Raw genomic sequence first — 24,070 nt, 5'->3', positions numbered from 1 at the left:
ACTTAGGTTCTCAAGCTTGTTAACAGAAGCATGGTGATGGAATGAAAATTACAAGTCACAAACAATGGAAGGCATTCTTTTCCTTCCTCAAATTGAAGATCACTTTCCTACAAGAAAAGAAAAAGGCTTTCCTCCCTAAATAAATCTGACTTCATATACCAATCAGCATTTAGAATCATCAAGATTGAATGATGACTAGTTTCATGAGAATTGGTTGAGCAAGATTCGACAAATTAAGTTACAAAAAACAAGCAAAAATAATAAATGATTTTGGATGGATCTAACCTTGGCATTAAAGTGAGACTAATCAAAAGAACAAAAAGGAGAAACTGAATCAATATTAGTTTGTGAGTTATCCAAAATCCGTTGAACAGATTTTATGCAAGTAATCCACCAACAGATTTTAAAACCTAGCAGGTCGACATCATCCCTCCACCCTAAACTAAGGAAAACGAAAAATTTAAAACAAAGCTAGAACAGATACGGGGGGAATAGATGACGCCGCGGAACAAATTCAAATATAGATTCAAAACCAGATCGCACAAAACAAATCTCACCGGATTTTAGGAGTAGAAAAAGCCCGCTTTTTCGCAGACCTACTGCTAGAACGACCACTCTTGAAATCACGGAGCTCAAATCTTCAAGATCCATTGTTGTCGTCGTCGTCGGAATTACAAAGCTAGAACGATGTCGGAAATCGCACAAGAGTTGGAGAGGAGTGAAAGGAAAGGATTTGGTTGGGTAATTTAGTCATTTAATACTTCAATTTTGACGTTGGTCCTTCACTAAATTGCAAGCAGCCTAGCACAATAAAATTTAAAAAAAATGATAATAAAATTTTTATGAAATATATAAATGATAATATCCTTAAAAATAACATAATTTCATTAAAGTATTTAAAAATTTTTCTGTCATTAATAAATTTATATAAATGATTACATTGTCTTTGTTGAAAATAAAACGATTCACAAGTTTTATTTAAATAATCACAACTTTTCTTTTTATATTTACAATTTTCAACGATTCATAAGTTTTGTTTAAATAATCACAATTTTTCTTCTCATACTCACATTGTGATTATTTAAACAAAACTTGTGAATCTTTTTATTTTTAACAAGGACAATTTAGTCATTTAAATAAATTCATTAATGACAGAAAAGTCCCTAAAAATTTTAGTGAAATTATGGCATTTTAAGAAATCAAATTATCATTTATATATTTTAAAAGAATTTTATCATCAATTTTTTTAAAATTTATGGTGAGCTTTTTTTTTTTTTGGCAATTTTCCCTTGTTTTAATCATAAGTTACTCTCTTTAAATAGTTTATGTGTATTCTCTGTTTTTTTTTTGGGTTTGTTATCAATGCTAACTGATGTTTGCGTCCCAAAAAAACCACTGTGCAAATAGAGAGCAGCAGATGGAGTAAAGTGTGTTTTGTATAAATATCAATAAGAAAGCGTTGTTAATTTAATCTTTTTAACCCCAACGTTTTATAAAATAAATGGTTAGAAATAGATTGATTGTTTTATTTCAAGTAACGTCCGTGCTGAAGTTTGAACATTGATAACAAAACAGAGCTGAGAATATCTTTCTTAAAATACTGAGATAAATTACTACATACATACATACATAAAAGTCAGAATTCAAACCCCAAATTAATTATTTAATTGATGAAAATTTTTGCCACGAACATTAACTTTAATTAATTTTTTTAGAATATTTTATCAAAAACATAATTATCATTGATTTAAAATTTTAGAACTTAAAGGAAAATTGATAATAAAGTCCTCTTGAATTATATAAATAATAATTTGATACATCAAAATGTCATAATTCTACTAAAATTTTTATTAATAAATTTTAAATTGAAAAGACAGCTTTATCGTTACTGGCACGTTATAATTTCTTATTTAATTTTTGTGATTTCTTAAATAAAAGTTTTCATTCCTTCAGCAAAAGTTATGATTGAGACTTCTTATTTTTAGAACTTATTTTTTAATAATAGAAATTACACTTGAGAAGTTATGATTTTTTATTTAAATCTTGTGATTTACAGAACAAAAGTTATCATTCCTTAAACAAAAGTTGTGATTGGGTTTCTTATATTGAAAATTTATTTTTTAATGACAAAAATTACACTTAACAAATTATAATTTCTTATTCAACTATTATTATTCACAAAATAAAAGTTATTATTCTTTAAACAAAAATTATAATTAACACTTATTATTTTTAATAAAAATAAAATGATCTTTTTTATGTTAAAATTTATTCACAAAACAACCCTCAACAACTTGAGTGAAATTATGGCATGAGATAAATTGTTAGTTACATAAGGGAAGATTTTGTTGTTGTTTCTTCCGTTCAAGTGTTTTGTCAATGAGCCAGCTCATTCACTCTCATCTCTTGCACGAAAGAGGGAGAGAGGTCTTTCCACTTTTTTCTCTCCATTTTTCTCTACTTTCTCAATTTCCACCATTTAAATTATTTTATTAAATAAATTTTTTAAATGATAAAATTAATGAATGGTGGGGATTAAGGAAGTGAAGGAACATGAAAAGGAAAAAAGTGGAGAGAGCCCTCTCCCTATGAAAGGAGGCATGAGTGATTCCCTCCAAAAAGAAGGCATGGCTGAAATAGCAAGGGCCCGCTTTTTAACTTTTCCTATTGCAACTTTTTTATTTCTTGAATTTGAAGTTTCATTGAAATTGGACCAGTTTCGATGCCCAGCAGCTTGTTGAGCACCAACATGCTCATCACAAGAGAGGATCTGGGTCATCTAGATTTTTAATTTAGATGATCCAAATTATTTTAATTTTAATTTTATGAAAATAAAATTTATAAATTTTTTAATAAATATATTCATCATCAATCTGGACAGTACTAATTAAATTTGGATGGTTCAATTTAATTTTATAATTTTTATAAATTAATTATTTAGATATACTCTGGACAGTCCAGATTTAATATTAAATTTTTATCTGTAAGGTCTACATTTAAAGTTTTATTTTTATTTTTATTTTAAATTTATTAAAATTAAACTTATTAAAAAAATTTAATATTGAATATGTCTTGTCCAGAGTATATCTAGATAGTCAATTTATGAAAATTATAATATTAAATTAAATTACTCAGAGTCTCAAATTAAATCAGTACTATCCATATTGATGATGAATATATTTATCAAAAAATTATAAATTTTATTTTTATAAAATTAAAATTAAAATTGAAATTGAAAAAAATCTGGACCATCCAGATTAAAAATCTAGATGGCCCAAATCCTCTATATTGATGAGCACGTCGGTACTCAGCAAGCTGTTAAACATCAAAACCAGACGCCATTGAAATCTCTTGCTTTCTCTATTCTCTTCTATCTTCCTTCCTACCTTTTTACCGTTGGCTTCCTTTACATGATAAAAAGGAGCATCAAGATTTTCTTGAAATTTTAACAAACATATTTAGAGTAGTTTTTAACTCTATTTCCATTATTTTTCTTCTTTATTCTCATTTGTTGTCCTATTTTACTTCTGTTAAAGTGCTGGTAAGGTGGGAAATATTACATGGCTACATAGAATTTAAGTGCATTTATTAGTTATTTACTTTTCTTTCTTCACATTTTTCTGTCTTGTCTGTTCTCACATGTCATTATTTTGTTCAACTCTCAAGTCCAATATTTTTAAAAACCAGATTGAATATTAAAACTGAAAAAGTTAGCAGTTTATGATTCACATGATTCAATCAGATTAGATCAATGATCAAACTGCTGATGTAATAATTAAATTAAATATATATATATATATATAATAATCTAAATATAAGAAATAAATATGAAATTGACTCTTAACTTAAAAATAAAACCAAATATTTTAAATTTATAATGACTTAACAAGTCACATGATACAACATAACATTAAATGATTAAAAAAATTAGTCATTTTTTAAAAAAAATTGATAAAAAATTTTAAAAAAGAATTTTTTGAATAGTTCAATTTTTGAAAACCAAGTCCAATTTTCAGTTTGATCCTAATTCTCGATCTTATTTCCGTCCAAAACGGCCCAACCCAGCTCAACCTTAAAATCACTTTTTTACATGCTGACCAAATCAAAATCCAATTTGATTGACAGTTGGACTAGTCTGACCATCTAATCCGGTTCGATTTTTTAATCATTGTTCAAGTCTTAATCGAGAGTACAAGAGAGATGCCATTAATAAAGTTTTACTCTCTTCACCAACCAAGTCTATGACAATTGTGCTCTTTTGTAAGGACAACAAAGTTTTAAATAGAATTTATTATCTCCATTTAAATTTATTTAACACTTTTAAATAAATTATATATATTAATAAAAAATTTCAAATATACTTTATAAAAATTGGTGAAAAGTACTAGGTTAGAACCAAAATTATCCCAGAGACCAAATGTATTTGAAGGACCAAGTCTATTATTATATTCCTAATTTAGTGTTTATTGAAATTCCCCTATTTGAAATCCTCTATTCACACGCCCTAATTAGAGAACCACTAAAATGCCTTTGAAGCTGTTGAGCTTGAAGATGATTGGCAATAGTGACTCCTCCTACTGCCATTGCCTCCACCACTGCCTACTAAAGGTGATTGGCAACTCTTTCCTTCATCGCCTCAGATCCTGCTCTAAATCCCATTGTGTCATATGTGAAACCATAAAATATGTGTTTTCACCTATGGAGGATGCCAGTGAAATGAGCTTGAATGTGGCGGGGTGTGGCCTAGTTGCGTTGTTAAGCCAAAAAGCTAATGTTTGTAAATCTCATATCTCAAATACAAATACAACAAAATACAAATACATATAATGATGTATATGTTTTATTTCTTAGGGAGGAACTAAGAAAGTCCTCTTAGAATGGGTAAGTTTTATTTCTTGCTTTTGCAAGGTACCATGCAACAAAATACAAATACATATAATGATGCCTCGATGCCTTTCATTTCACAAATTCCCATGTTTTCTTTCATTAGTTCAGTCATGACCATAGTTTCTCACTTACTACTGAGTACCTTAAAGACAAAGAGTATAACTGACTAATTAAAGGAGAAAATTCTCATAATCATTTTATTTTAGATAAACATCTTATATCTGAATGTAGCATGGCATGAACGACCCACTTATAATAGCTACTAATTTTCATTTCAAGCATAATGTTTTAGATGCACTGAAGCAAAAGATTTTGTTTGAAGATGAGAAAAAATAAGTTGAAATCAAGAAGCTCTTGCAAATTCAACTCATGCATATCACAAATTAAGTGAGTTACAAGGAAATGCTGATCAAAAGATTCCTCTAGAAGAATGAATGAAATTATGATTATACTTTAAAGTATACTTATAATCATTTTCCTTATTTGCTTTTTTTTTGTATAGGATAGGATGTAGTTTAACATGGGCATGATGTTATTCTTAACCCCCTATGGTATATTTTTTAATATGGAATACCCTATAATCTTTGTTATCATTTTGATTGTACTTGACAGAAAAATAAACCAAACTAAATGGAATTAATGTTCTCTCATTGAAATTGTCATTATTCATTCTCGCTTATCATATTTACTTGTTTTTCCAGGATAATTCAGATGTCCTCCTTGTTACATTATTGAATCCTCATCTTTTACAGTTAACATGGCTTGATAAACAATGTATAATACTTAAAAAGAGAAAACTTATTGTAAGTGTTCCTTTATTTATTTTTGTATAAGGTAGGATGTAGTTTAACATAGATATAATGTTATTATTACTCCCCAAAATATAATTTTTGATTTAGGATACCAGAATCAAAGGGTGCAAGGATTTTGTCTTAGAGTAAAAGGATTTTGGCTTGGGTACAAGAGGTATGGCTTAGGTATAAGGCTTCTGGCTTAAGGTACACATGTTATAACTTAGGGTGTAAGAGGTATGGCCTAGGTGCAAGGCTTCTAATTTAAAGTACATATGTTTTGGCTTAGGGTGCAAAGGATCTAGTTTAGGGTGCAAAGCTTCTAGCTTAGTCATGTTCATGTAATTCATGATCATTTTCATGTAATTCAAGGGCACTAACAGTGGTGTACTCTTTGTGTGTTTGATTTACATGTAATTCGTTAGATATTACATATAAATTATTCCTCGAGCATGCTCGTGAATTTCTTCATATGTTGATTTACATGTAATTTATAGTCATTTTTAAGTAATCTAGGGGTACTAACAGGGGCGTACTCTCTGTGTGTTTATTTATAATTTGCTAGAGATTACATGTAAATCATTCCTCAGACATGCTCGCAAGTTTTTTTACATATTAATTTACATGTAATCCATAATCATTTTCATATAATTCCAGGGAATTGACAGGGATGCGTCCTCTATATATTTGATTTACATGTAATCTGCTAGAGTTACATGTAAATTATTCCTTAGGCACACTCAATTTTTTTCCATATTAATTTACATGTAATCCATAATTATTTTCATGTAATTCTAGGGAATTGACAGGGGTGTGCTTTATATGTATTTGATTTACATGTAATCCATTAGAGATTACATGTAAATTATTCTTCGGGCATGCTTGAGAATTTTTTTCTATATTGATTTACATGTAATTAGTTGTCATTTTCATCTAATTACAGGGTTATTAACAATGGGTGCTTTCTGTGTATTTGATTTACATGTAATTCACAAAATATTACATGTAATTGTTCAAGCCAAAAGCCTTGCATCCTATGATAGAACATGTGCATCCTAAGCCATATCCCTTGCACCTTAAGCCAGAAGCCTTACGCCCTAAGCCAGAAGCCTTACACCTCAAGTCAAAAACCTTACACCCAAGCCTCGAGCCAAAAGCCTTGCACCTAAGTTATAACCCTTGTACCTCAAGCCAAAAGGTTTTCACCTAAGCCAGAATCCTTGCACCTTAAGTCAAAATCCTTGCATCCTCTACTTGTTGAATTTACATGTATTCCTTGATGATTACATGTAATTAAGGATTGTTGATTTTTTTGTGACACTTTTTTGCAACCCTTCACCTGCCACTGGAGCTTAGGCAGGTGCACTATCACCTGTCGAAGTTTGGTGACTAGATTTTGTGCTTTTTTAGGGAAAAAATTAATTAACACAAAGGGGCATTTTTATCATTTGTTTAAATTATTTAATGAATAAAATATTAGCCTTGGTCTTTTAAGTACATTTGGTCTCTAGGACCAATTTTCCTATATTTTATAATTTTACTTTTCAAAATAATAATTAAACTTTTAAAAATGTTAGGTCTATTTGAATTTTCATTTGAAATTAGTTCTGGGACTAAAATTATATTTTTGCAAAAATATTTTTAAATACCCTCAATTTTGCAAAATTGTATTTGGCTTGTGAAACTCCATTTTTGAGAAGATATTTTTTATATATATACAAATGAGGAAATTGGTCCAAATCCAAATTCTCATTAATCTAAACATACTATTAAACTTAGTGAAAGGTTCACATTCCTTGTCTTAAACATCTATATTTACATGATTGGGCTGTGTTGAAGGGAGACAAATGTCCAACATCTTTCTCCATTATATCAAAGGTTGATAAACTAAATGCAATCAATTAAAGGTAAAATAATTAACTTTGCAATAGATTACATTTGTTGAGGAATTAAATACTGAATTAGGGGAACAGAGCTCATTGAGGACTCTCGATAATGCTTCTCTGGGCTCACTAAAATTTCTCTTGAAATATAAATAAATTTAAAGAAATAAGTAGGATTCTAACTAATTTTAATCATTCTTTTACTACTTCAATCATGTCATTCAATTAAGAGTGACTTTTTTTTAATACAACACCACCAAAAAAAATTGTAAAAGAGGGTGGCAATGAGTTCAGAAAGTTTCTATACCCATTGGGTAGAATATAAAAAATCATAACATCTAACTTATTGTTGAAAACTTGATGTGAAAGTCAATCTCCAAAGTTATTTGCTCTTCTAAACATATGATCAAAAGTGATCATCTAGTATCTCATAATAAATTCTTTTATTTTCTTAATAATTTTAGCAAGGGGATGGTTTTCAGAGAATTCAGTTAGATGAGCATATATAAGTCAATTAAATGAGCATATAAAAGAGTTTTGAGAGTTTAGCAGTAAATATTAACTCTGTGGAATTTGTCATTCTAACAAATTTTGACAACTTCAAGATTTTTCATGAGTTTTGCAATGATAATGGAGTAGTAGGTATTTTGAGAAACCTTTAATACTTTGACTACTACTAACTAGTACGCTAGGAGTGACCTTTAAATAGAATAGGAAGGAGTATATATTATATTTACAACTTGGGTTATGGGATATCTTTGTTCCTCAACTATTTGTGTAGGAACACTTGATATTTTAAATTTTTATACAATATTTCTTTAACATTTGAGAAAACAATACAATAATGTTGTCCATACCATTAATAAAGATTAATTTCAACAACTAGTTAACTCAAAAAATAATAACAAAAATTAAAATTTATTTTATTTGCAGATACAATTAATAACTTAGTTCTATGATATCTCTTCTGTTCTTATAAGATGATTGAAGTTGCCTTAGATGCAAGAAAGGAAGTAATATCAATAGGGTCTTGTAACCTAGTGACATTAAAACTTTTTTATAAGTGAATTGTTATAGGTTTGATCCTGTAATTTCATAGTGCTGGCTTTTAATTAAAAGAGAGAGAGAGATGAATGATTGATGGGCAACAGCAATAACAGAGATGTTGCTGTGGATGGCCCACCACATTGATTATGTAAATATATAAAAATCCTTTTCGTCCTTTATTGCATGTTTGCTCTTCTATTTTATTTCCTCCCTATACATAGGTTAAGAAAAAATATCTTCCATCATTATAATATTTTATACTTCTAATTAACGATGCAGGTCAGTGTCTAACAAGAAAGGGATAATAATGTGTGGAGAAGTAACGTGGAGAAGAAAGAATTTGTTGGTTGGACGCTCATGGCTCATGAGGACGTGGGCATGCGACATGGATTGTAATTAGAATCAACGTAATTATCTTCTCTTTTTCTCCTCGCTTCTTGTTTTTTTTCATCATTTTCCACCATCCTTTATCTTCCATCAAATCTGGCAGCCCAATTGGTAGACCAATTGATTTTAAAGATAAAAATTCTAGAAAAAAGAAAGAAGCATAAAATAAAGATGGCATATATAAAGATAGCATGATTGAGGAGGCTAGTACTCTAGAAGAATAGAAGAATATAAAGACATGACTAATCAAAAGGCTCCAATAAAGGTTCAAGTACTTAAAGATAATAAAAAGATCTTGATAAGTTATGCCACCATGGGAAAAAGATGGATAAAAAAAAAGAGTCGTGGACGATGTATTTTCATATAATTTTGCTGTGAAAATAATGAATCAAAATGAGGATCTAGAATCAAAATCGATTGAAGAATGTAGACATATGATTGGCCAGAATGAAAAGATGCAATTCAAATAGGGCTCAATTCACTTTCAAAACGTGAAGTTTTTGGACCTATAGTCCAAAAACCTAATGATATAGAGCTAATTGGATGTAGATGGGTATTTATGCGGAAAAAATTAGAAAAATAAAATTGTTAGATAAAAAGCATGAATAATAGCACATGGATTTTCACAAAAGCTTAATATTAATTATGAAGAGACATATTCTCTTGTGATAGATGCAATTACTTTAAGATATTTAATTAGTCTGGCAATACACAAAAAACTTGATATGCACCTAATGGATGTTGTTACAACCTATTTATATGGCTATTTAGAACATAAAGTTATATGAAAATCCCTGAAGGATTCAAATTGCCAGAAACATATAAAAATTCTTGAGAAAAACATGTAATTTGTTTGCATAAATCTTTGTATAGATTGAAACAATTTGGAAGAATATGGTATAACTGTCTCAGTGAATATTTACTGAATGAAGGTTATAAAAATGATCCATTCTCTTCATGTGTTTTTATAAAGAGAAATGGCTTAGAGTTTGTTGTAATTGCTATCTATATGGATGATTTGAATATAATTGTAACTCCTGAAGAGCTCCAAAAGGCAGTTAATTGTTTAAAAAAAGAATTTAAAATGAAAGATCTTGGAAGAACAAAATTTTGCCTTAGTTTACAAATCGAGCACTTAGCAAATGAAATTTTTTTCATCAATCAACTTACATTCAAAAACTATTAAAGCGATTTTATATGGACAAGGCAAATCCACTAACTACTCCGATAGTTATAAGATCTCTTGATGAGAAAAAAGATCATTTTCACCCTCAAGAAAAAGATGAACCTCTTCTTGGTCCTGAAGTACTATATCTTAGTGCTATAAGTGCACTAATGTATCTTGCTAATTCAAGAATTTGTTGTAAATTTATTAGCAATATTTGGTTATTCCCCAACAAAAAGGTATTGGAATGGATTTAAAGGCTTATTTCAATATCTATGAGGGACAATTGATATGGGATTGTTTTATTCTAATGAATTTGGATCACAGCTTAATTGTTATGCAAATGCAAGATTTCGATCAGATCCACATAAAGGTAAATCATAGACTAGATATTTTTTTACTCCTGGGGGTACAGCAATATCTTGGTGTTCAGCAAAAAAAACTTTAGTTACTACCTTATCAAATTATACAAAATCATTGCAATTCATGAAACAAGTAGAGAACATGTTTGGCTAAGGTCAATGATCCATCATATCCAAAAGATGTGTAGTTTATTGTTGGAAAAAAATATTCCAATAATATTATATGAAAATACTACAACGTGCATAACTCAATTGAAAGGAGGATATATACAGCAAAGGAGATAGAATTAAACATATTTCTCTAAAATTCTTTTTCACTTATGACCTTTTGAAGAGCGGTGATATAGATGTTTAGCAAATTCACTCATATGACAATCTTGCATATTTATTTTCTAAGACATTGCCAACTTTGACATTTGAAAAGTTAATGTATGGCATTGGAATGCATAGATTTAAAGACATAAAGTGATGGTGTCACCAGGGGGAGTGAAGTGATATTGTTACTACAGGAGACTAGGGGGAGTAAATATCATGTTATACTCTTTTTTCCTTTTCAAGATTTTGTCCCACTAGGTTTTACTAGAAAGGTTTTTAATAAGGCAACATTAGCGAGTGTTTAAAGATATTGTGTATACTTTTTCCTTCAAAAGATTTTTATTCCATTGAGTTTTTCCTAGTAAGGTTTTGATAAGTCATAATACTTGTTATGGACATCCAAGAGGGAGTGTTATAAATATTGTATTATAGATGTCCATAACTCATAGCTCTTAGGATTCTTTTATTCTTAATGTCCTAATAAATGGCATGGAAGGAGTTTCTTATTGTTAATATCTTATAACCTTTAACGGTTACATAATGCACCATTATATGCCTCTTTATATCTTTGTAAGATTAGGATAAGACTTGAATGATTGAAAGCTTATAAATAGAGGCCATGTCCAAAGCATATATACACAAGTGAATAAAAACTATCCTCCATTATTTTCTCTCTCTATACTTTTTGTATTATCTTGTTCTTCTCTACCCTTCATATTAACTATATTTTATAATAGCATCCACTTCATTTAAGTTATCATCTTCTTGTTGGCCTAAAAAAAACTCATTATCTCCTTCACTTTATTTTTAAACACATCAAGTACTCTTTGAAGCGACCATGGGAGTTAAAGAAGATCGACTCCACGTGAATACAATACAATGATTCCAAGTTTCGTCTATCACAGTTGGTACCTGTTACACCCCAATACTTAAGGGTATGATCGGCATGGAATATAAGGTGAACTCATATTCCATAAGCCTCGATTAATGAGAATTTAGCTAAAATCTTAGTATATGTAAGTTATATTCATTAATAATAAAGTTAGCAAAGTCTAAATGTTTTGTGAAAATTTCAACAGAGTCTCCCCTATAATTTGACCCTCCTGAAATTTTCACAACAATAACAAAACCTGTCAACTCAACCAATAAGGAGACTATTTTCAGTTTATCAATTTACATCATAACAAAAGAGATTAATGCCTAATCATAAGGTACGTGGAGCACTAACTTGTAATTTACAAAATACAAAATGAAATTTCACCAAAAGGATAATCACCATATACTTCCTTTTTTCTCAAAAAACAATAAGGCCTTTAATGGTCAACTGGAGGTGCAGGGTCAGTTATACTATCTGAGATAAAAAATTTACCAGTAAGTAGTGTTCTAATCGAAATTGTAGTAAAGAAAATATGAAGATCATAAATAATAAATTTAACTTCAAATGCCTTAATGAAATAATGAATTGCCCTTAACTAGAAATAGATAGCAATCTTGAATTTTTTTTTATAAGATGATCGTGAAATTAGTCAATGCTAGTGAAGTCATATATATTTTAAAATAAAAATTCCACTGCTCATAAAATATAAAAATATTTAATAATGGTGCAATTCAATAAAAAGGATTTCAGAGAATAAATAGAAAATTGAAAATGTTAACTAAAATTTAGAAGGGCTCTATCAGAACGAATAACAAGTGTGGACACACAGTCTACGAGGGTAAATAACCCATCAAGCATGACTGAAAGCCAGCGCGGCAAGAGTCACGAATCAAGCGCAGGCATAAAGCCCACGAAAACAAGCGTGAGTACGATGCTCACGAATAATTATCCCTCCGTTCCATGTGCGTTGGCCTGCACACGGGGCTAGCACCTCCTAAAAGCACTCTGCCAGCTAGGTGTACCATGGCGCGCCAAGAGCTACGGAATTGCCGTTAGCATCCAGCTTTCTGAATTCAATCCCCCTTAGTAAACTTTAACATGTATGAAGCAAGAGAAAAATTTCAAAATTTTCTTTTCTCTTCTTCTTCTTTTTCCACTTTTAAAGACTGATCAATTATTATTATTATTATTATTACTTCATCAATACTTGTCAACTATATAAACTACCAATAAAATCAACACCTTCTCTTCAATAAAACAATTATTAGGAAAATAGGATAAATGAGAATAATTGTACAATTTATAAAGATAATCACTAAAATTCTAAATAGGGAGATTTTTGTAAATACTTTCCTAAGAATTTACTTAGAACGCTACTCATTCACATGAGAGTTTCTCAAATTTTAAAGCTCGTTCTCTCCCATCTCTTACCTTAATTCCAATGATGCCATTAGATTCCTAGCAAGTAAATTAAAAACCCTAAAATCAATTATTTATTATTTCCTTATCAAATTGGCAACTTGACCTTAATCCAACCATATAAACAATTTCAATATGCTTTCTAAACACATTTCTTTATCGAAAATAGATTAGAGTTCTAAAAAACAATTCCTAAATCTATAATATTGGTCTTTAGGCATTGAATATACTTAATTACTCCACTTTGACTCTTCTACTTATTTTCTCAACACTATAAATGCATTAATATTCAAATCACACGTTCCATTATTTATACATTACTCAAGACTAATGAAGAAAATTGTCTAACAGCACTAATGTAGAGAAAGGTTCACTGCATCCAACATCCTAGGTTGAACTTTCGATCCAAGTGCAACATTTTAGTCCTAACCACAATTAAAGTATCAAGAATAAAGAACAGGGATCACATCAATCAGCTGAAAGAAGGACGGAATGATTCAGCGGTGCCGCATAGTGTAAAGAGGACAGAAAGAAAACAATATCTCACCTCAACAAAGCTTAGTGGCAGCAAGTATGATTCAGCCACTGAACAGCGTCGAAGCAGAAAAAGCTAGGGGTTCAAATCTGTCAACACACGAGGAGGAAGAAACTATGATTCCAACCAACAGTAAAAGAAGCAGCAACCACCTACACCCACACTGAACTTTGACGATAGGGAAGGAAGAAATGAGGAAAGAAAAACTGACCACCATGCACACCCAAATTCGGCACAAAATAGAGCAAGAAAACGAGGGATATACCTTTCCACTGTGACTGACGAACAATGACCGAGGAGAAGAGGAAGATGGCAGCTAAGACAGCAAACTGCTAACAGACTCTCGTGGACACGAAACAACACGATATAGTGGGAGAAAATCAGTAACTCGGTTTAACAGTGACTAGCAGATGAGGACGAGAAGGTGAGATGATATGAAGCAACGATAGCCACAAAAATAGTCAGTTAATGGCGAGTTAAGTGTGTTGATAAGGATTAAAGAAATGGACCGACTTAAAAGATCTAGAGGAGTGTAGGAAGGCGGTGAGAAAATGAATCAAAGTGCTCTGTTTTTTCTTCACACACAAGAATCGAAATCAGAACATAAAGAACATGGGAAAATTTACAAAAAAGAGCACGAGGAATTACAATAAAAGGCACAAGAAAATTATGATAAGGAACATGAAATTTTTTTATAATTTAAAAGCAAGGTTTTGCTTTGAAAAGTTTAATCCTTGCACAAATTCTAACAAATTTTTCCTATAAATGCCCCCTTTTTAATTTCTATGAAATTTATTTAAATAAAAATATTTATTAAAAAATTTTTTGTTTGACTTAAAATGTAGGATCATTACAGTACCATTACCAAATGAGTGTGTCCAAAAAAAGTTGAAGAGGCTAGCTGCACATACGTATTATTTTTGAAACATATATATAAAAATTAGAAAACTATGCCAATAGCATGGGTGTTTTGTGGATCTTAGCGACTAGGCAGAGATCATTTTTCTTGTGTACGGTTATTCCTGGTATGCACTCTGTGTCGATGTCTTGCTCCACCATACCAGCAGGCAATTCCCAATCAAAAGAGCGAACAAGATTAGCAAGTGCAAGCTCCACGTTCATTACTCCCATTTGCATTCCGGGACAAATCCTACGTCCAGCTCCAAATGGAATCAGCTCAAAATCATGCCCTTTGTAGTCTACTGAACAGTTGAAGAACCTTTCTGGATAAAATCGTTCTGGCTCTTCCCATGTCTCCGGGTCTCTTGCTATAGCCCATGCATTCACCAAAACTAGAGTTCTTGGTTCAATCTCGTACCCTTCTATGTTGCACCTTCCTATGGATTCTCTTGGCACAAGTAGGGGCACAGGTGTGAACAGTCTCAGAGTCTCCTTCACCACCGCTTTGAAATAAGGAAGCCTTTCTATATCATCTTCACTTGTAAAATCTTTCTCGCCGCATAACATTCTGATTTCATCTTGTACCTTTTTCATCACTCTGGGATTCTTCATCAATGCGGTCATCGCCCAAACTACAGTCGCTGCACTCGTGTCTGTTCCGGCTACAAATATATTCTGCATCCACGCATGAGAAACTGAATAACCTTTACAAAAAGGCAATATATTACAATGGAGTGCAGAAAAAGGACAGTTTTTACCATGAGCACAGCTTTGATGTGATCCAAAGTGAGATCAAGTGAGGTTGAAGGAGCATTCATTATTTGAAGAAATATGTCAATGATGTCTTGTTGGTCGGTTTGAGGTTTTGTTGGATTCATGTGCTCGTTGATGACATGTTCGTAGAACATGTCGAGCTGCTTGCAGGTTTTATCCAATCGACTGAGAAGCCCTCTGAGTCTATCAACCCACCCCAACCATGGCACATAGTCTGAGAAGAAGAATTCCGCCATCAAAGCCTGAGCTTCGTTTAGCAGTCCATGAAATCTGCTTCTCTCACTCACTTCATCTTTCACATCATACCTATTCCCGAAAGCAATCCTACAAATTAAAGTGCTTGTGAAAGACATCAACGTCTCGCTCAAGTTGATCAATCTGTGAGAAGCAGCAGATTGAGATACCTTCCGAATCATTCGCACAACCTCGTCTTCCCGCATGGGACGAAAGGACTGCATGCGCCTAGAACTAAACAGTTGGAGGACACACAATTTTCTCATTTCTCTCCAATAGTCACTGTAGGGAGTGAAAGCCAGGTCTAAGCCATTGTACGACAATTTCCGTTGACCAAGCATGGAGGGTCTGCTAGCAAATACGAGGTCGTGGGTTTTCATGACTTGTTTGGCTATTCTGGCAGAGGAAACAACTATGGTGGGCTTGATGCCAAAGCGCAGGAACATGAGAGGACCATATTGCTTGGAGAGATGACACAAGTGGCGATGTGGACCAGAGCGAAGAAGCTGGTGAAGATTGCCGATGAGAGGAAGACCTGGAGGACCTGGTGGAAGATTTTCTCCTGTTCGTGCTGTTCTGTAGATAAGAAACAGGAAGAAAATAGATGAGAAGAGAATGTAAAGCAACTCCATGTCTGTGATGCAATGCAAATTGGCTGTGGAGCTAAGTACTTGATTCCAAAGTTATATATAATTATATATAGAAGTGGTAGAATGGTTTTGCAATCTAAAAACGAAAAAAGTAAAATGGTCCGCATTTTTTTTTTTTTTTTTTGCGTGGAGAAATATAGTCTCGGTGGGGAAGGACTTCAGATTTGGAGATCTATTTATAAAATTTTATTGATATTAAATGGACATTATTTTATAATAAATTTCATCCAATTCTTAAATTGGACGTACGTAAAACTTGTGCGTTTGTTGGCATAATTTACATCAGCCAGCTGGAAGTTTCTTTCCTTTCCTTTTTCCCCTTACCATGAAAAATTCTCATTTCATTTACATTGAAGCCGAATGGCGAAGAGCACAGGCTACAAACCAAAAGCAGCAGTGAAAAAAGGTGAAAGGGCAAAGTAAACAGAGATGCATGCAACACAAGCTGAACATGGTAAAGAAAAGAGCAACACAATGCAGAGAAAATGTAACTGAGAAACTAAACAGAAAATGAGCTGCAAAAGAACATTGGTTATTGACAGTGCCTTCCCTGCTCCTCAACAGTGACTTCTTGGCAAGAATCCAACGCAAACTTCTAATTAATGACGCAGACCAGTGGCTAATAAGAGAGGGATAATGATGTGTGGAGAAGTGTGGAGAAGAAGCAACTTGTTGGTTGGATGCTCATGACGCATGAGATTGACTTGGGCATGCGATATGGATTGTAATTGGAATCAACGTAATTATCTTCTCTTTTTCTCCCACCTTCTTGTTTTTTCATCATTTTCCACCATCCTTTATCTTCCATCAAATCCGGCAGGCCGTGACCAAGAGTAAGCTTCAGTTATGAGACCATCCCACACACACAATGTCAAAATCTAAGGATCTAGCTGGGAGAAGCACGTGATCCTATCTCATCTATGAATATAATTATGCATTAATTTCCATCAACTTTTTCAGCGGCGACAAAATTTGAAAATATATAGCTATATATAATTTGGCAGTGCATATCTAATCATACGTGGCCGTTCTCTGATTTTGCATCAGCAAGACTAGAGTCTAGACCAGAGGATGAGCGTGCATGCTGGCTTCATAGTGAAAAAGAACAACACAACACATAAAAATAATGCGGCAGTGCCCCTTCGCTTGTGGCATTGCTGTCCTTGTTCACGTGAAATGGTGTCAGTCATATATATATCTATATACAGACCGGACATCATTTATTACATATATATATATATATATATATCAAAATATCATAATTTTATTAAAATTTTTATTAATAAATTTTAAGTTGAAAAAATAATTTTATCATCATTGACACGTTATAATTTTTTGTATAATTTTTAAATTTTTTTAAAAAATTATTATTTTTTAAATAAAAATTATGATTAAGACTTGTTATTTTAAGAACTTATTTTTTAATAATAAAAAATACATTTGAGAAATTGTGATTTTTTAGTCAACTCTTGCAATTTAAAGAACAAAAATTAATATTTTGTCAAGCAAAAATTGTAATTGCAGCTTGTTAATTTAAGAAATTATTTTTCAATAACAAAAATTACATTTGAGAAGTTATGATTTCATAATCAATTCTTGCAATTTAAAGAACAAAAATTATTATTCTCTCAAGCAAAAATTGTGATTGGAGCTTGTTATTTTAAGAACTTATTTTTTAATAATAAAAATTACACTTGATAAGTTATTTGTGAGTATTTGGGTGCTTCGAATGTTTTTGCTGCCTAGCTTTCTCAAGAGCAATTTCTAGTGAACTACTTCTTACATTTGTTTTATTAGTTTTGGGTGAGTTGGATAAAACCATGTACGCTAATTTTAGGTGAGTTGTGTAAAAACCTTTGTCAAAATTGTGTGTGAGCTCATTATATAACTTATAGGGATTGTACTTGAATTTTTATAATGGGAAAATCTCTTGGGTATTTATCAAGAGGACTGGACGTAGGTCAGGGGACCAAACCAGGATAATTTTTGTGGTGCATGATTGTCTCTCTTTCATTTTCTCTCGTTTATAAACTAACTATTTATTTACACATTTCATCTCACACATAAACACTGTCATGATTTTTTGAACTTAATATAATGAAATCAATATTAGTACTGGCTTGCAGACTGAAAAATCACAATTAAAGAAGACAAAAATCATTAAAACTTAGTGATTTCCTGTCAATTAATATCAGCTTTACGTTCTCATATTTTCTATTACCATTATTGTGATTTATTTTATTCAACTTATTTTGAGAATTGATATGTGAATAGTTTTGAGAATCAATTTGGTTTTATGTCAGGTAGATCAACTACAGAGGCGATTTATCTACTAAGGGGATTAATGGAAAAGTATCGTTGTAAAGATAAAGATCTACATATGGTTTTTATTGATTTGGAAAAAGCTTATGACCGTATACCAAGAGAAGTGCTTTGGAAAGCGTTGGAAAAAAAAGGAGTACGGATTGCTTATATTAAAGCCATACAAGATATGTATGAGGGGGTAAAAACTAGTATAAGAACGCCTAGTGGTCAAACAAAGGATTTTCCTATAAAGATTGGACTACATCAGGGATCATCTCTAAGTCCTTATTTGTTCAACTTGATCTTAAATGTTTTGACGGAACATATTCAAGAGAAAATTCCGAAATGTATGCTCTTCGCGGATGATATAGTTCTTATAGCAGAGATAAGAGAAAGGTTAATTGCAAACTTGAGTTATGGAGGAGGACATTGGAGTCGAAAGGTTTTCGTTTGAGTAGAAGTAAGACGGAATATTTATATTGTAAATTTGGTAAAGGACTATTCGACAATAATTTGGAAGTGAAATTGGGAGATCAAATTATACCTCAAGTGGAAAAGTTTAGATATTTGGGAGCCATTATTCAAAATGATGGCGAAATCAGTGGAGATATTTCACATAGAATTCAAGCTGGGTGGTTTAATTGGAGAAAAGCCAAAGGAGTTATTTGCGACCGTAAGGTGCCTAATAAACTTAAAGGAAAGTTTTATCGCACTGCTATCAGACCGGCAATGTTATATAGTAGTGAATGTTGGGCTCTAACGGGACAGCAAGAGCATAAAGTTGGAGTAGCAGAGATGAGAATGTTACGATGGATGTGCGGACATACACGTAAAGATAAAATTCGAAATGAGCACGTACGCGAAAAAGTGAGGGTGGCACTTATTGAGGAAAAAATGGTAGAAAATCGGTTGAGATGGTTTGGACATGTACAAAGAAGACCAAGGGAGGCACCAGTGAGAAGAGTAGAACATATAACTTTGAGTCCGATTAAGAGAGGTAGAGGAAGGCCTAAGAGAACACTTTTGGAAGTTGTTGAGCGCGATCTCTTAATTAATAATATTCCTAAAAGCTTGATAAATGATAGAGCACAATGGCGTCTTGCAATCCATGTAGCCGACCCCACCTAGTGGGATAAAGGCTTGTTGTTGTTGTTGTTGTTGTTGTTGATATGTGAATAGTTTGTGTGCACATTAAAGAGATTTCTTTCTTATATAGGATATAAAACTTAATTGGTTAACATAATTCTTGAATAGCATCCCTAGACTTTCAAGTCCTTTATTGGCTCATGAGACATGTCTGTTTGTTTGTTGTAAGTGAATTTTAATTTTATTTGTCTATGATAACTTTATAATAATTTGTTTAGCCATATGGTATCAAGCTCAATCCCAAACTCATTATTTGTACCTAACGAAAAAATATGGCAATATTAGACTTGCATATTTACCTAAATTGTAGATATGAAAGTATAATTTAAGATTCACCTTGAATAATTTTGTTTAATGTTTTATTTTTATCTTTCTCTTAGTTTTTATCCTAATGAAGAAAGTCAAGGTTCATCTCATAGCATAAACCACTTGAGGAATATTCAATCAATTATATATTACGACATATTGGGTCATATTACATAAATTCATACAAAAAAGATGAGCTTGAGCCTAAATTTTGAAAGGAGCAAGAAGGCCAGCTTGCAAGAGGCCCAAGCCTAACCAAAGCTACCCAATCTCATTTTGCAATGTTTTCCAATCTTTTAATTTTTTAAAGCCTGAAATTTCATGGGGTTTTCCCAAACAAAAATCATGGATTTAAAAACTCCCTAAAACGAAGTTTGTAGAACATGAATTCCATGGCCTAATTATCACACATTAAATAAGAAGTACAAACCCAGTCCAAAAAAAAAACCCAATGACTGTTTCCCAAAAGTTTTTGTTACAATATTGTATTCTATTCTCTTTTTTTCTTCATTTCCAAATAAATCATTTTTTTTCCGCCGGACATGTGAATATTGTTAGTGTTTGAATAGATGATAAAGGATAGCGTAGAATGAAATGACTAAAAAAGACTGGGTCATTGAGAATTTTGTTAATATTATTAGGTTTATTGAGAGCGTTTGATAATTATTCTCTGAACTCTCTATCAAAATGTGTTAAAACAGTTTGCAATCTTCGCCAAGAATGATAATGAGTTGCCATTATCTTCAAGAGTTGCTTCTCATTGGTGTCCCCTCAATCATGTCCTTCCCAGGCTTAAAAGACTTGAGGTTTATCATTGTCATAATAGGTAAGTATGCAGAATGTTATTGGCATTCAGTGAGCAGATTAAAGGTCAAAAGTTCCCTGAAAACTCCTCAGATCAGGAAATGGTTGAAATAGTTATGTCTCGGTGAGTTTGGGTTTCTTTGCTATAGATAGAACATACATTTTATAATAGTCTTTGCTGGCAAGATATATTAATTGTGAATTTGAAATTAGACATATAGTTTGTTCGGGAGCATATTTTTATGCTAAGAAGTGCCATGTAGGCAAAAAAACTTTTACTTTTGCTGTATTTAGCACTGAAGCATGACTGGTTCTCAATTAATGAAATTCAGGGGATTGGAAGAGCTATTCTGCACTGTTTCTCACATAATTATTTCATATTAATACTTTCTTTAAAGACATGTCGTTTCTATGAGAAACCATAGGTTCCGGTAAAATATGGTTGAATTGCTCTATCAGTCTAATTTTTGCTAAGATCATTCCGACCTGGTGCAAGTCACTATTCGGTTAGGTTGAAGCAATTGGTGTTGAAAATAGTTAAGTACATATCCTGCTTTGTTGGTTGTGTCGTTTGGACCATAACTTCGTAGTAAGTCTAGATTGGCAGAAATTGCTCTTGAGATAAGTCCAATTTATGACAGAAGAAAATGGATTTCCTCTGTAATTTTTGCTCGTAAACTTCTGGTGAGTGATGGTTTTGTATTTTTATCATATTTAAAATCTCTTTGTGATTTGACCATCTAGATAATATAACCTAGGTCCTTGCCACTTGTTCCTAGAAAAATACTGTCACATCTGGCACGAAATACAAAGTTAATCTTATTTCGTAAGCTTAATCAATAAATATATATATATATATATATACACTCTTGATTTCAATTGATAAAAATTTAATAAATCTTTAAGAGTCAAATCATAAAAGAAAATATTTAAAACAATTAAGCAACGTAGTTGAACAAAATACAAAAATTACCTCCTCAATCTATAAATAATAAAAATAAAAGGAGCATATGTTACCTGTTGTTCGAAACAACTATGGCATATAATCAAAACAATAATTCAAATTCACCATCATAATAATAAATACAAATATCCAACGAGTAAAGGGTCCATTTTATAATGCAAATGAAGGGATTAAATATTCTTAATATTAAATTTACATAAAAATAAATAATGTTTTGTAACACTTGTTATTATAATGGTTGCAATATGCATAAATATATATATATATATATATATTTTTCTGAATCATGTTTATTCCCTCAAGATAAAAAATAATAATACCTCAATAATTTAAATTATCTAAAACACTACAAATGCATAAACATGGACATGGTCTATTGACATAATATTTATGATATAAAATACAAAAATAATATTATAATTAAGTATGCGAAACACATTACAAAATAGACTTTGTAATAGAAATCTTGAGATCAACTTTTCCAAAATTTTATAATAAGAATTTCTTTTCAAAAATGGAAATTTAGAGAAGGAATTAATGAAAGATTTTTTTAAAAAAGAAATCTCTTTAGAAGAATTCACACAGTATGAGATTTCTATCATGAGCACACAGCTCATGTGGTTAAATCACCAATTAGTTGTGGCTCTTAGACTATGAGAAACAAGTGTGAACACAAAATGCATAAAGGTAAGTAACAAATTCGACACAATTTAAAGCCACAAATAACAGATGCAGCATGAAAGCCACGAATAATAGGCACAACTCGAAGGCCACGAATAATAGGCATGCTATGTTTGGTTCCTCTATAAATATTCCCAGGTATATCAAAAGTCAATTTTTTAATATATGAAAATTTTATTGTAAAAGAATCCAAATAATATCCATAAATCATTTTTCCAAACTTTCTTCCATAGGCTCTTATATGCTTGTAAAACATTTTCTTAGTAAATAAAAAGATTCTCATCATTATCAAAATACTTGCAAAAATCTAAATTTCAAATATTCATCAAATACTTGTTAATTCTCACTTTCAAATATGTACCCAAATACTTGCTAAAGTCTCTTTTAGTGCGATGAGGACCTTCTAGGTAATGGAGATTCATAATTTAGAAATAAATGTATATCAACATAGTTTATAAGTCATGCCAAATCAAATCCTATAAACATTCTACTAACCCATTTCAAAATTCAATTTGTCATTGTCAACCCAAGATAGATGTTCACTACAAGCATCGCAATTAGTTCCAAAACAATTGTACAATAAACTTCCTAACAGTTGGAATTTCACATAATACCACAACAGGAATTAAGATTCAAACATGCTAGGAACTAAGAGATGGGTATCTTTATGATAAAGAGAAAATAAATAACTTTGAAATAACATACACTAGTGTAGAATTTATCTTTTATAGAGGACTTTTAACATTGGTTAAAAATTTAACTGCTGTAAAAAAAAATTTAACACCAAGTCTAATTTAACTTGATGTCAAAAAAATTAAAATAATTAAAATAAAATAAAAATATTAACTTTCAACAGGTGACATGTCACTTAGAACTTTTCAAAAAGGGATAATGTCCTAGAATTTTTCAAAATTAAAGAGCAAAAATGTCTTGAAAGTTTTTTACAAAAAGTTATGAGTACCCTTACCTTTTAATTTGAATAATGTCACCCTAGAACTTTTCAAAAGGGGATAATGTTGCTATGCCATTAACTCATAATCACATTGACCATTAAATCTTGTGTTGACCAAAAAATTTCCACATGTCTCCCTAAGATTCTTCTTCCTCAACTTCTTCTCTCTCTTTTTCCTCTCTCTCTCTCCTCCCTTTCACCCTTTTACTAAACCTTGAACTATCCCCTCTTTGCCATCACTCCCGCAACTACCACTTCAACAACATTTGTCACTGCCAAGCATGTCGCCGGAATCACGATTGCTTCTGCCATTGAGGTAGATCACCGTGTTGAAGATATGGGGAAGAAGAGTGTGTACAGTCTGATGTCGTTCACGCAATGGATGGTTTCTCAGCTACACATGTGAAGTGGTCAACTCTTATATTCCTTTTCTATGTCGTGTTCGTCACTCCCTCATTGTTCAGTAGCAGGCAAGCATTAACATGGTTAGCGTTGAAGTTGGCAAAGAGAAGGACCTATAGTTGATGAGGCTGTAGACTTGAGCCTCAAACATGTGAAGATGGGGTTGTTTGGCATCCTTGCGCTCTCGTTTGTGAGGGCTTTTGTGGCTACCTAAGGCTTAAGAGGTTGAGAAGTTTCTACAGCAATAATGGCATTCAAATCTCTTATTAGTCTTGCTATTCCTGT

At 31.7% G+C, this 24,070-nt stretch overlaps 1 protein-coding gene and 1 pseudogene across 1 annotated transcript; one reads left to right on the top strand and one right to left on the bottom strand.

Moving 5' to 3' along the window:
* LOC129317299 (putative disease resistance RPP13-like protein 1) overlaps positions 1-24,070 on the top strand; it is a 104,772-nt pseudogene that overhangs the window by 42,053 nt on the left and 38,649 nt on the right.
* LOC129318058 (6,7,8-trihydroxycoumarin synthase-like) lies at positions 14,557-16,332 on the bottom strand. The gene is made up of 2 exons (XM_054962573.1): positions 15,327-16,332; positions 14,557-15,243 (listed from the first exon to the last, which is right to left on the bottom strand). The coding sequence occupies exons 1-2, from the start codon at positions 16,206-16,208 to the stop codon at positions 14,617-14,619; spliced, it is 1,509 nt and encodes a 502-aa protein (XP_054818548.1). The 5' UTR covers positions 16,209-16,332; the 3' UTR covers positions 14,557-14,616.

This window comes from Prosopis cineraria, unplaced genomic scaffold, assembly GCF_029017545.1.
Source record: "Prosopis cineraria cultivar Desert tree isolate PC_DT_omini unplaced genomic scaffold, ASM2901754v1 PC8, whole genome shotgun sequence".
Lineage (NCBI taxonomy): Eukaryota > Viridiplantae > Streptophyta > Magnoliopsida > Fabales > Fabaceae > Prosopis > Prosopis cineraria.
Note: the sequence above shows the minus strand (reverse complement) of the source record. Positions and strands in the feature narration are given on the sequence as shown.